The following is a 12,542-nucleotide window of genomic DNA, read 5'->3' on the forward strand; positions in this document are numbered from 1 at the left end:
CTAGCTGCTCTCTTGTGTCCCTTCTAGTTGGAACTCATTTATTTTTAGTTAAATTACTGCATCAGAAGGTTAATGTGCTACGTACGAAAGCTGTTCTCTGGCTTCTGGCTGTTGTCAACCCCTCCATCACCTTCCATAGTACCCAGCTTCTCAACAGAATTTAGGTATATAGGATGGTGACAGTGGGGAAAGTGTGCTCCATAGCTACCCTTTTGTGCCCCCCAGCATCCCTCCTCCTTACAGAACCTCACAGCAGTTGACTGTGCAGCCATGATTTTCCATACCACAATGCAGGGATGAGGAGCTTTTAGCTTTGGAAGTATGACTCAGCTTGCAGGTGCTGAGTCAGACTTACCAACTGTGCATATGTACATTTAGTGAGGGATTGGCACGGTGGCAATCAATCTCTTGGGGGTTGATTTAGCATGTCTAGTGAAGACCCACTAACTCGATTGCTGATGGCTCTCTCATTGACTCCAGTACTTCACCTGTATGAGAAGAGTAAAGGAAGTCAAGTGGAGTGTTTCTCCCATTGACTGCCCCCCCACAAACAATGATGACCCATGGAAACTTGTCTTAAGGTAAGTTGACTCCAGCTATGGTATTCACATAGCTGGAGTTGTGCAAATTAGGTTGACAGTAACCTATAGTGTGAACCTCCCCTTAGTGGTATGGGGTATTCATCTCTTGGAGAATTTTATTTGAGAGGTATATCCCATGTCATGAAAGCCTGAGAAAAATCAGGGAGAGACCCCTATTGATAGAGCCCTGCACAAATACAAAATTTGTATCTGCAGCCACATCCAAATATGCAAAAATAATCCGTGGCTATCCGCATCAGTGGATATCCACAAATTATCAGCTTTCTAGATACACAATTTGTATCTGCATCCAATGTGGATGGGCCAAATGTCAGAAATGCCTCTCCTGACAGAACTGTCAGCAAAAGATGCACAAATTGCAGTGTGCAATTTGTGCATCTTTTGCTGACTGTTCCCTGCAGTCTGGAGACAGCCCAAGCCATTCACTCTTGTCGCTGGACCAGCATATGATCTCGAAGGAAGATATGTGGAATAAACATAGTGCTTAGGTCTTGTCCTGTCCTCCTGCTTAGCGACAAATTTCACCACAAAGGAGAATATCATATGTCCTTGTGTTCAGATCTTCACTGGGTACTGGTACATGTACAATCCTTTATGTATTCATTGTATTTCCTACAGCTTCATCCACTCTAGTTTTCAATATATCTGTTGGAGCTTTCAGAAATTCCCTTAGATTATTCAAGAATCAAGTAAATTTAATGGCCTGGAATTTATATATATATATTTTCTGATAACCAGCTACGGTACGTTCCATGAATTTCAGGACTTCTAATTACCATTCTTGTGATGTGCTTTAAGAAATTCTTCTTGGTCATTGATGTTTATCCCCTTGAATTTTTATTTTCTTTGGTTTTAATGTATTTTGTATAAGTGATAGATTCTTTGTCTTAAACCATATGCTTGCTTTAAGTACTCAAGACTGAGAAATCTATGCAACCAGAACTGATTTACATTCCCTATCTTTATAATCTCTTTTAAAAAATAAATTGCATCTGAGAAATCTCCATTTAAAATCACGCACTACTGACTACACACTCTGGCAAGAAGTAGGTGTTTTTTGTTGAAGTAGGGCAATGTTTATGTTCTACAATTTTAATCGTGTTTTTTAAAAAATATCAGACCTAGGGTTTTAAGGGTGATAAGTGATTTTGGGTATCCAATTTACACCATCTTAAGGTTGTCTGACTGTCTAGGTATGGGAGTGCTGAACTTTCTGAAAATCTGACCCTTTTAAAGTGTTTCAAGTTTGTTCCCACCAAAATGCTAATCCATATTGAAAGCTTTAGGCCTCAGTTGTCATCAAATTTAAAAATAGGTTAGAAATGGCCTTAGTGCATGTATTATCTGGGGTAGGTAAAAGCAAAGGACAAGCATTAGAGCACCAGAAATGAGAATATGAAAATTTCCAGTCCAGCTGATGCCGACCGAGGGGAGGGATAATTTCATCCTCACCAGAAAGTGCTATCTGCTTCCCTTCTCAGAGATGCTGTGGGAAATGTGAGCAGCTAAGCCTATATGACTGGGCAGTAATGGTGGTGGAGACACCAGCTGACCATGAAGAACCAGGAGAGGGCAGGGAATGGAGGTGGGGACAAGGCCATGGGAATCCTTCTTCCCTCCACCCTTAGCAATACACTGAACATGAAACTCAGATTCCAGGTCTTTAGCTGGTGTGGAGGAGACTGTGGTGAAGCAAGATAAGGAAGTTTGTTGGGGTTTTGTGAAACTCCACCATGGTTCACTTTGTTTTGTCAGAGTTTCACATCTGCATAAACCCTAAAAAGGAAACCCTGTGCATCCTATATCCAGGACAACGGAACCCACTGATGAAGTCTGCGAAAACTCTTGAACTGAAACCAGCCAGTTTCACAGACTTCAGAGCACATTCCCGGGTGAGTCATTTCCTGCATTACCTGGCATTGCACAAACATTGGGGAGAAAACCCCACCACATGTAATTTACATGAGACCAGCGTTCACTGGCATTGATTGCTCAATGTGTCAGCAAGAGCAAGCAGAACAAACGGGAGAGGGAGATATTAATCAGGAGAAAGGGACTAGCAGTGGCAGAAAGTAGCAAAGACACTTGGACCTGTGAATGCACAGCTTACGGGAAAGCCAGGTGTACGAGTTAGACCAGTTCTCAGAGAAGTCTAAATTATCTGACTGGTGGTTAAGAAAGAACTGTCACTGACAATGTCAGCAACACAAAGGTGAAAGGAGAGATTCTTATTCGATTAGTTTATCTTGTTGTTTTTTTAATTTTTATTTTAATACTGTGCCATTCGTGGTGTACAGCTACCCATCACCTGGGATTTTGAAATGAGTCAAAGTCAACAACTTTACATCCATATCTCATTCACATTTCCCCAGGTTTTAATGGAGGGTTTTGTCTCAGCACATTGTATAGAGGCTGGCTAAAACTCACAATTCTTTCATAGCTAGGGATCAGGACCGGGCTTATTTCTAGGCAATAATGTTGCTAGAAGAAACCGTACTTGAAGAAGGAATTTGTCCAAATATAAAACAGTGTTCCCCGCTGGCGTAAAATGGTGTAGCGCCAATAAAGTCAATGGAGCATGACAGTTTACAATAGCTGAGAATCTGGCTTACAGTTCCTTTCCACCTAAGGCATATAGATTTTCTCCCCTCATCTAGCCTTTTTTTTGTGCATGGACAAATTTGCTGCAGATGCTAAGAAGCTTTACCCAGTTGGGGTTTGTATTCTGTCTCTCTTTTTCCATCTCTTAGGTTATAGCAACCTGCTTCATGCCTATCCCTGATTTTTTGATTTCCTCACAGCTCTTTGTCAGGTCTCCTTGCTCTATATAGAGTGATTGCTAATGGTTGGTAACTTTCTGCAGCTGGAATCTTGCCATTTTAGGACAGCCAAATAGGTTTCCTCATTTTAACATGTTAAGATGTAAAGTGTGCCCCAGGCTGGTGAGTACCTGAAAGCAGCAGTATTTGCAGACAGTGTAAAAACAGTAACACTAAGGGCACCCAGTTTGTCAGTGTCCAAACACCAGCAGTCCAAACTGAGGCAGTTCTGTCACACTGGTATGAGCACCAACCTGTTCTTGTCATCCACGTGCTAAAGGAAGCTGCTTCTCAGATGATGAACTAGGTATGAAGTATAAACTTCATGGTAAGACTTCTGCCACTTCTAATGTATCTTCCTGAGCAGAGAGCTGTGTGTTTTTAGCCGCTCACACCTAGATACAGTGCAGAGTTTGGGATTTCTTCCTAAGAATATCACAATGGACTAAGGCTGTGTTAAGTGTTTTTATCTCATTCAAAAATGTCAGAGCAAGACAATGTGTGTTTTTCCTCCAAGTTCATGAGGATGAATGAATTGAATGAAAAACATTGCACAAATGCCATGTTTTTCACTTAAAAATAGATCAAACCATTGTTAAGAGGGGGGGAAAACTGCCCAGTTTTCCCTCAAAAACCATTCTGCATTGAACCAACCACCCAAAGTAAAATGGAGGGGGAGCTGTTTTGAGGATAATTTGGGCTTATCCCACAGCTCAGAGAGCAATTTATTCCAGGGGATACTTTTTCTCCATAGCAGCTCCTATGTTAGTCTCCTCAGGGTACCTTGGAGGGGGCGACCATTATGGCCAGCTCTTCCTTCACTTTGGCAATTTCCTGATTCCTGGGACAGCCTGTGGACTTCTCTAAACTCCCACAGGGAGCAGAGTGGCACTAAACTGATTCTAGGATGCCACAGGCCACAAATGACTCTGGTGCAGCCCCAGTATTCTTTGGATACAACTGAGAATTGGGGCCTTAATACCAAAAGGGAGCAATCTGAATTTCATACATTTCTCTACAAATCTTATATAATTCTCATCGCTCAACTATCTGAATAACATGCAGGTATAAAAGCCTTTTACCTTCCCCTGGGAGTGAAGTATTATCCCTGTTTTTTGTGAGATGGCAAACTGAGGCACAAGGAAAACAAAATCATTTACATCAGGTTACACTGGAAGTCTGGTAATGAGTAAGGAGTTGCCTGAGTTGATGGTATGAACTAGTCAATCCTCCTTCTCTTAAAACTGTCCTCTAGTTAAAAGTGCTAGTTCTGAGATCCTAGAATCTATGGAAACAGCACATTTTTTCATGTAATCCAGCATATTTAAAATCTGGATCCCAGTTGTGGTGGGTTGGGCCCATCACTGATTTTAACTCAACACAAGAGACTGCAAACTGCACTTGATGGTTCTAAATTAGGTTTTGGAACAAGAGAGGAAAGAAAAACTATTCTACATGAAATATTATGCTTATTATTTTAACTAGCTCCTTAATCAAGAGGATTTACAGACTTTGACTCCTCTGTCACCACCATGATACACCAGTTTGATACCGATTGACAGTTTATTATTTCCATTTTTTTCAGCAATCAGACCCTTTATATCAGCTTGATAAGATAAGGTTGGGATGAGGATGCTTAAATACATGCTTTCTTTCAACCAGTGCCAAGGGTTATATTAAACTCGTGGTTTTCATACAGTGCTTGGTGCCTGTTTGTTGGCAAAACTGGCAATATGCAAGGTATTTAAGGCAAGAATAGGGTATGTGGCAGGGCCCAGTCAGAGGGCTCCTTCAGAGGGGGAGAAAGGCAGGTGAAACAGGCAGAAGGACCTGCTAAATACAAGCATGGCAGTTACAAGCAGCTGGGTGAGAGCTGGCTCAGCCAAATTGGGGCCAGCTGACACCACTACTGGCTTGATAAGAGGCCTTTAAAAACCTTCTACAGTTGGAAGGAGGGGAGGAGAGAGAGGGAGGACTGGAGGAAAGACAGAGTGAGAGAGCCTAAACTGAGAACAAGGCAGACCAGCTTCAGGGGGCCAGAACAGCAGAGGAGGGAGCTCTGGAGACCTATTGCAAGCCCCAGCCCCTGTGGGAAGAGGGGCGAGAGACTGGGAAGACCAGAAAGGCTAACCTGACCTGTGGTCTGGGTAAGAGGTGCCCTTGCCACAGATGTTACAGTGATTATCCCCATACAAGCAGTATATAGCACACATTGCAGGACAAAAGAAAAATTAGAACACCATAAACCACTGATCTGGGTAAGGTAAAATGCTGGCAAACCCTCCCACATTAGTGCTATCTGCTAATTGCATAAGCGTACTCTCCACTCCATTATCAAAGTCATTAATGAAAATATTGAATACATTTCAGAGTTAGGGCTTGCCTACATGGGGAGTTATTTTGGAACAGCTATTCCTTATTAACTTCATGTGTGGACACTCTTATTCCAGAATAAAATTGCATTTTTCTAAATTTGGAAGCATATTAAACTATTCAGAATAAGGCGCTCTTAATCTGTAATAAATGTGTCCACACAGGTAATTATTCCAGATTACATACACTGTTTTAAATTAACATCCCATCTTAATCTGAATTAATTTTTTCAGGGCAAACAAGCCAATAGGACCCAGTTTTCAGACTTGATCATCTAAATTGACTGCAGCATCTATACAGACAATTGTCTTAATTAAGTGACATTAAAGTCACACTGCTTTCCTTAAAGCTGAGTTATGAAGGAGGTAACTATATATTTATTCTCTTTTTTTCCCCTTAAAAATTTAAGTGATTTGAAGTCCAGTTCCTCATTCTACAGATAGGACAAATAGCTGATTACAGAAAACGCTCTTAAATGTTCTAAGCTTGTTAATAAATTAATTAATAAATAATTATAATTTAAATAAAATTAATATAATTATAATTTAAAATTCAGGTTATGTCTATCCTGTTTTCTTGGAAGACTCCAGGGTTAATTGGATCACTAGAAACATTATAGTACCCTATGTACTAAGAGGATGAAATATGAACAGCTGAGTGGGAGAGGGATGGCTTTTTAGTCCCTTTGTCTAGGCTGTAGTCCTGGACAAATTCTTACCACCAACTTCACACCCCTCAATATGTATGCTTAACCCAGGAACCTATCTTGCAACAAACTCCATTGCCATCACCAAATGTAATCACATCAGCCATACCATCAAAGATTCATTCACATAACGCAACTACCAATGTGATATATGACAGCAATCCCCCCTCCCATGTACATCAGATAAACCAGATTGTCCCAGTTGCAAAAGAATAAATGGACACAAATCAGACATTAAGAATGTCAACATCGAAAAACTAGTGGGAGAACACATCAGTCCTCCTGGATCTATGATTTCTGTTTTGCAAGTTTCTGTTCTCAGGCAAAAATCCTTCAAAAACAGACTGCAAGGAGAGACTGCTGAGCTGGATTTCATATGCAAATTAGACACCATGTACCAAGGACTAAACAGACCACTGGAGGGGTACTAATATTACAATAGGTAATTTCCCAGTCAGATTCTTCCACCTTCTTATCTCTGTTGGAGATGAGCCACATCCACTCTAATTTAATTAGCACTGATGTCACAATCTTATCTCTGTATCCCTCCCTTTTTTGTTTTCTTTTCAGTATGGGAGGAAGTGTGCTGTATGTCATGAAAGTTTATGCCATAACATCCAAATAAATTTGTCTTTTAAGTGTCACCAGGCTCCTTGTTGATTTTCCTATGGGTGGATTATTGTGCTTGAATGGAGTCCCGTTGATCTTACAGGAGATTTGTACAAATGATCTGTCCACGCAAGGCTCATTGCAACATGGGGGATGAAAACTTCTCATTGTGCTCAGGAATTTTTTGTTGTGAAACATGCCACAGGTTGAACCTCTCTCATCTGGCACCCTACAGACCTGACTAGTGCTAGACGAGAGAATTTGCCTGGCCATAGGAGGTAGTATTGCCATATTACCCACATTTCTCCTGCTTACTGGGCTCTTAGAAGATCTGTAGGGGTAAATTATCGCAAAATTAATAGTGCAGAACGCTGAAAGCCAGGACTGGTAGCTGGAAACAAACTGTATGGGACCACAGGAAACTTGGCCACGCTCATGACAAATGATCATCTGGCTAACTAAAATAATTCTGGATTATGGAGTTTGCTGGAAGAGAGTTTTGTATGAGTTTCAACCTGTTCTGCTATATGATGGATGCGTAACTGGTTGAAAAACCATAATCGAAGAATAATTTCAGTGGTTCACTGTCAAATTGGGTCTGGCTTGAGTCCAGTTCTATTCAATATTTTCATTAATGTCTTGGATAATAGAGTGGAAATAATGCTTATAAAAATTTCCTGAAAATTCCAAGGTGGAAGGCATTGCAAGAAATGTTCAGGACAGGATTAAAATTCAAAATAAGCTTGAGAAGTTGAAGAATTTATCTCAAACTAACAAGAGGAAATTTGATCAAGACAAGTGCAATTTTCTTCACTCAGGAAGGAAAAATCAAATGCACAACGACAAACTGGGAAGTAACTGGCTAAGTGGGAGTACTGCTGACAAGGACTCAAGGGTATAATGGATCTCAAATTAAAGATGAGTCAGTTGTGTAATGCAATTGGGGAAAAGAGTAACGTAATCCTGGGATTTTGTAGGCTGGAGAAACCATTTTCCACCCTGCTCCAGTTTTCTTACATCTGGCAAATATTTGGGAGCTAAGTGGCCTGTGAAAGATTCAAAAACTTCACTCTTCCAGCAGAGGGTTGTAATGGTTTCTACTTCAGCCTCCAGCCCTTCAACAAAACTTGGAAGAGAAGAGTTGATATTCTTGATATTTCTGCAGTTAAAACTTGTTTTTAAAAAAGAGTGAAGCAACCTTTCAGGCATTATTTATGCATCATGAAGAAGCAGGAAAGGGTCTATACTCATTTTTTGTAGATCACCTTTTAAGAGACAACAAAAATCTTAAAATGACTAACCAAAGGCTTAAACTTAACCTAGAGGTAAATCAGCAACTTTACTTTGAAATGTCATTCCATTTTGTGTCTGAGAGAGTGAATGACGGGGAAGAATTAATCTGCCCAACCTGAGAGAGGCAGCCATCTGGAATGTAGTTTTTATTCACTATATGCTAAGACTTAGTTAGGAAGAACACATAAATGAGCCAGTGCCTGAAAGCGTATTCTAAACTACACGTGTCATACTCTGCAGCACATTGCCACCTCTGCTCTTTTCAGGGTTAGCTCATGGAGAAACCCAGGGATGTATGCCAGAGAGGACAGAAGTGTGCCTGAAGGTCACCTCAGCATTTTCAGGAGATCATCCCCTGTAATGTAAGAAGTTTGGGAGAATGCTCTTGAGCAAAGACCAAAGTCCCCAAATGCCCTAAATGCACAATCCATGAAGAAAAAATAATTCTAGATCTGTAGATGAAAGAGCCAGTCAGTGTGTAAGACTGTAGGCTGGTGAGCTGCCCTGGCTCTCTTGCCACCCCATTCTTAATTGGCACTACGGAGTGTGACTAGTGACTTCTTCCAACCCTCGCCTCCAAAACCCTACAGAGGGGAAGACCACACAGAGCATCTAAGAGAGGCTTTCACTGAGGGGGTCTTAGGGTAGAGGCCCAATGTCCTGAGAGGAAGTACTTGTGATTTTCTTGTGGCAAAGCTTGGGGAAAAATCTGCCTATATGGGGTTCTTCCACTTGTAAAAGCAGAATGGACCAGCTGGTTCATGACTGTTATCAATTACATTTATTTTACCTTGTATTTTGCCCAGCTTCTCCTGTTTTTATACCCCATAGAGCAAGTGGAGGGATTGATATGTGAAATATGTGCTGTAGTCCAAAAAAAAAACCAAACAAAAGCAAATCCAACCCAGTCTTATTGTCCATGTGAACAGTGTGCATTTTTCAGTTAAATGAACAGAGCTCATGATGGCAGATCCATAAACTACGAGATTCTTCCAGTAAATGAGGAGCCACCTATACAACTCTTATCAGCTGGGCAGCTTAGGGGATCTATGTGGCAATACTGGGAGGCTTGCCAACTTGTAATTGAGGAGTGAAATTGTTCTTTTGTATCATGTTGCTCTGTTCTATACATGTTCTCCAGAGGTGGAATTTTAATATACTGCATTTGCCCCAAAGATGCACCAAAGGGGAGACTTTTTGAGCACTGAGAGCACGAGCAGGTTTATCAGGATTTAGCATGATCTGATGCATATTATTTGCAATTCTTGATGTTACTGACTTATACTGTAACTCTGGATTATTCAGTTATTTATTTGCTCAAAAACGGCATTTGGAAGGAATTTTTCCCCACAGCAGATTGGCAATGACCCTGTGATTTTTTTACAGCTTCCTCTGCACAGAGGGCACAGGTAATCTGGGTATCTCCTCTCCCTGAATCAATTCCCTGTTATTGCAGGGGTGTTGGCTATTGGTTCACTATAGTCTCTTCCTTTCCCTGTCTGTGTCACACAGCAGTTAGTCTCCACACAGTTGTAATACATTGTTGGTCTAATTTCAGTTATTGAGTTTAATGTGTGTGTGATGTTGGTGGTCCCTGATATACAAGAGGTCAGGTTAGATGCTCTGGTGGTCCCTTCTGGCCTTAAACTTTATAACTCTAAATTAAAGTAGGAATGGTTTTGCTTGACATTTTTGGTCATGCTGAATCATATCTAGTGGCATCAGAGAAGATTAAAACACCAACATTCAACAAAGGTCGGTAAAATGTTGGGTCAGGTAAATCATTTTTTCCTTGCTCTATCTACAGTATATTACAAATTTCCTTCTCATCCCATTTGACTAAGCTACCTTCCTAGTTCATCATAGCGCTTCCAAAAGATTGGTTTCTCTTATGTTTCCCCTGAAAAGAACTTTTCGTTTAAAGATCCCAAATGATTCTGTCCCCTGTGTCTCCTTCTGTGTACTATTTTCTCTGTCTTTTGAAATCTAGGGCTATGTCTACACTAGACAAAGTAAGTTGACCGCAGATATACAATTCTAGCTATGACAATTGTGTAACTAGAATCGACCTATCTATGGCTGTACATACTGAGCAAGGTCAACAGGAGAGTTTCTCCCATCAACCTCCCTTAATCCTCACACCTCACAAGGAATGCAGAGGTCAACTGTGACTCCTGAGAGGTCAATTTCACATCCCCACTAGATGCATGAAACCTAACCCTGGAAGGTCAACCCTGCATAAGTCGATCTTCTGGGCTAGTGTACACATAACCTAAACTATTTGGCTACATCTACACTAGAGAGAGCCAAACTGGGGTTTTGTTTACAAAACTCGCAGTGCATCTATGCGCAAAATGCATTTTGTCGACAGAAACTGTTGACAAAAAGCTGCATAGACATTCTGGAAGGCCCTTTTTTCAATAGAGAAGATCAAAAGATCAATGTGCTTTTATGGGTAGACACAATCTGTCAACAGAAGTTTTGTTGGAACCTCTCTTCTGACAGTAACTTCCATAGGCAGATGCTTCTAGTGTAGACGTAGCCTTTGAGGACAGGTAGTTTACCACATTTTCAGCATCAGCCCCATTGAAGTCAATGGAAAATCTAAGTTAAATTCACTGGGTTTTGGATGAGGTCCTTTTGTGTCTTGCAGAGCACCAAGCACAGTATCAGTGCTTAAAATAGAAAAGTAAGCTGACTATCTGTCTTTCCATCAGCTAATCATCTTCTAAATCACAGGTCCTGGATCCAGCTATAGGGCTGAGCCCCCTTTTCACCTGGATCAGGTGGTATGACTAGAAAGCGTTATACAAGTAATGTTTTTTTGATTTTTTTTTTTTCCTGTTCAAGAATATATAACACAAATGGTGAAAAGTAAGTGTTGGGCTAACAGATGATGCATAAGAAAGCATTACTATATGAGAGTTTATTTTTAAGTTAAGTAGATTAATTTCAAAAATGATTTTCATCTTCTACTTACACAAGTGTAAATGAGAAGTAACTGCATTGAACTAAGTGGAGTTACACGAATGTAAATCTGACATGAAATGAGAGTTGGGCCTTAAATCCTGAACTTAGTGTCCCAACTCAGGTGGAGTAAGAAATCTAGTTTATAACATACCAACATATTTTAATAAAGATTTCTAAAAATATGAAGCACGTACATCCTTAAAATTGCCCTGATCCCATAAACACAGCCAGGGATATGTAAGTCTTTACACTGTTTTCAGTGGTACTAATTATGTGAGTACAGATAACTATTTTCAGGATTGGGGCCAATAGGTAGGTTAGACGGCTTCCTTGTCAGCTATTCTGTTCCATTTCATATGTAATATTTTTCAAATCAGTTAATAATGATATAATCATTCAAATTAATCATTTCATGGAGGATATGCCATAACATCCCTTATGTATTTTAAACAAACTAAACTAAATCATAGTCATCCTGTAAGGTTCAATAATTTAAATGAGAAAATAACATGCTTTGTGTTTAAAATGTTCAATGACTTTTTTTTTTCCCTAAGTGTCATCTGTAATAGTGAGCAATGTTGCATGAAAACCTATGTTTAGTTAGAATTCTGGGTGTGACACAATGTAGTGGAAGCCAGAGAAATCTAAATACATTTGCTCTTATCTGCAGGATTCTGTGAAAATGGTTTTCTCCGATTTGGCTTGTCTACTCTCTGAAATTCACCCACATGTGGAGGGTCAGCACAATGCCTATGAACCATTTAAACCCAGTTAAATGTAAAGGGTGTGTAAGCCTTCTGGTTACAGTCTGCACAGGGGTTTATGTAGCTTCTTATAAGACAAACCTGCCCCAGGCTCAAGTGTGAGCACATAACTGGTAGGGATGGGGCCCAAGGCACTTGCCTTCCCGTCTTCCTCTCCTTGCTCTCTCTGTACAAAGGAATCTGGATCCCTTTTTCCATGTGTCCTCAGAACACAAATTGCTCCAAAGCGGGTGGTGATGAAGAGATTATATGAACCCCCTGTGAAAGGTTTGCAAAGCTGACTAGCCACAGAGATGAACACACGCTGCAGCACGATACGGAATGGTGCAAAGAGCACCTTCACCCAATGCACTGGGGAGCTGGGTGAGTGAGAAGTGCCATGCCTGTGGGTAGCCCCACAAGACAG

The 12,542-nt window shown here is 40.6% G+C and overlaps 1 protein-coding gene across 1 annotated transcript in view; it reads left to right on the top strand.

Annotated features, from left to right (window-relative positions):
• Positions 1–2,335: 2,335 nt before the first annotated feature.
• Positions 2,336–12,542, top strand: part of LOC142008281 (uncharacterized) — a 262,225-nt gene continuing 252,018 nt past the window's right edge. Inside the window, exons 1-3 of the mRNA XM_074985463.1 lie at positions 2,336–2,494; positions 7,801–7,963; positions 11,253–11,276. Coding sequence (XP_074841564.1) covers positions 2,336–2,494; positions 7,801–7,963; positions 11,253–11,276 — 346 coding nt within the window. The remainder of the gene's footprint in view (positions 2,495–7,800; positions 7,964–11,252; positions 11,277–12,542) is intronic.

Source organism: Carettochelys insculpta, chromosome 2, assembly GCF_033958435.1.
Source record: "Carettochelys insculpta isolate YL-2023 chromosome 2, ASM3395843v1, whole genome shotgun sequence".
Classification (NCBI taxonomy): Eukaryota; Metazoa; Chordata; order Testudines; family Carettochelyidae; genus Carettochelys; species Carettochelys insculpta.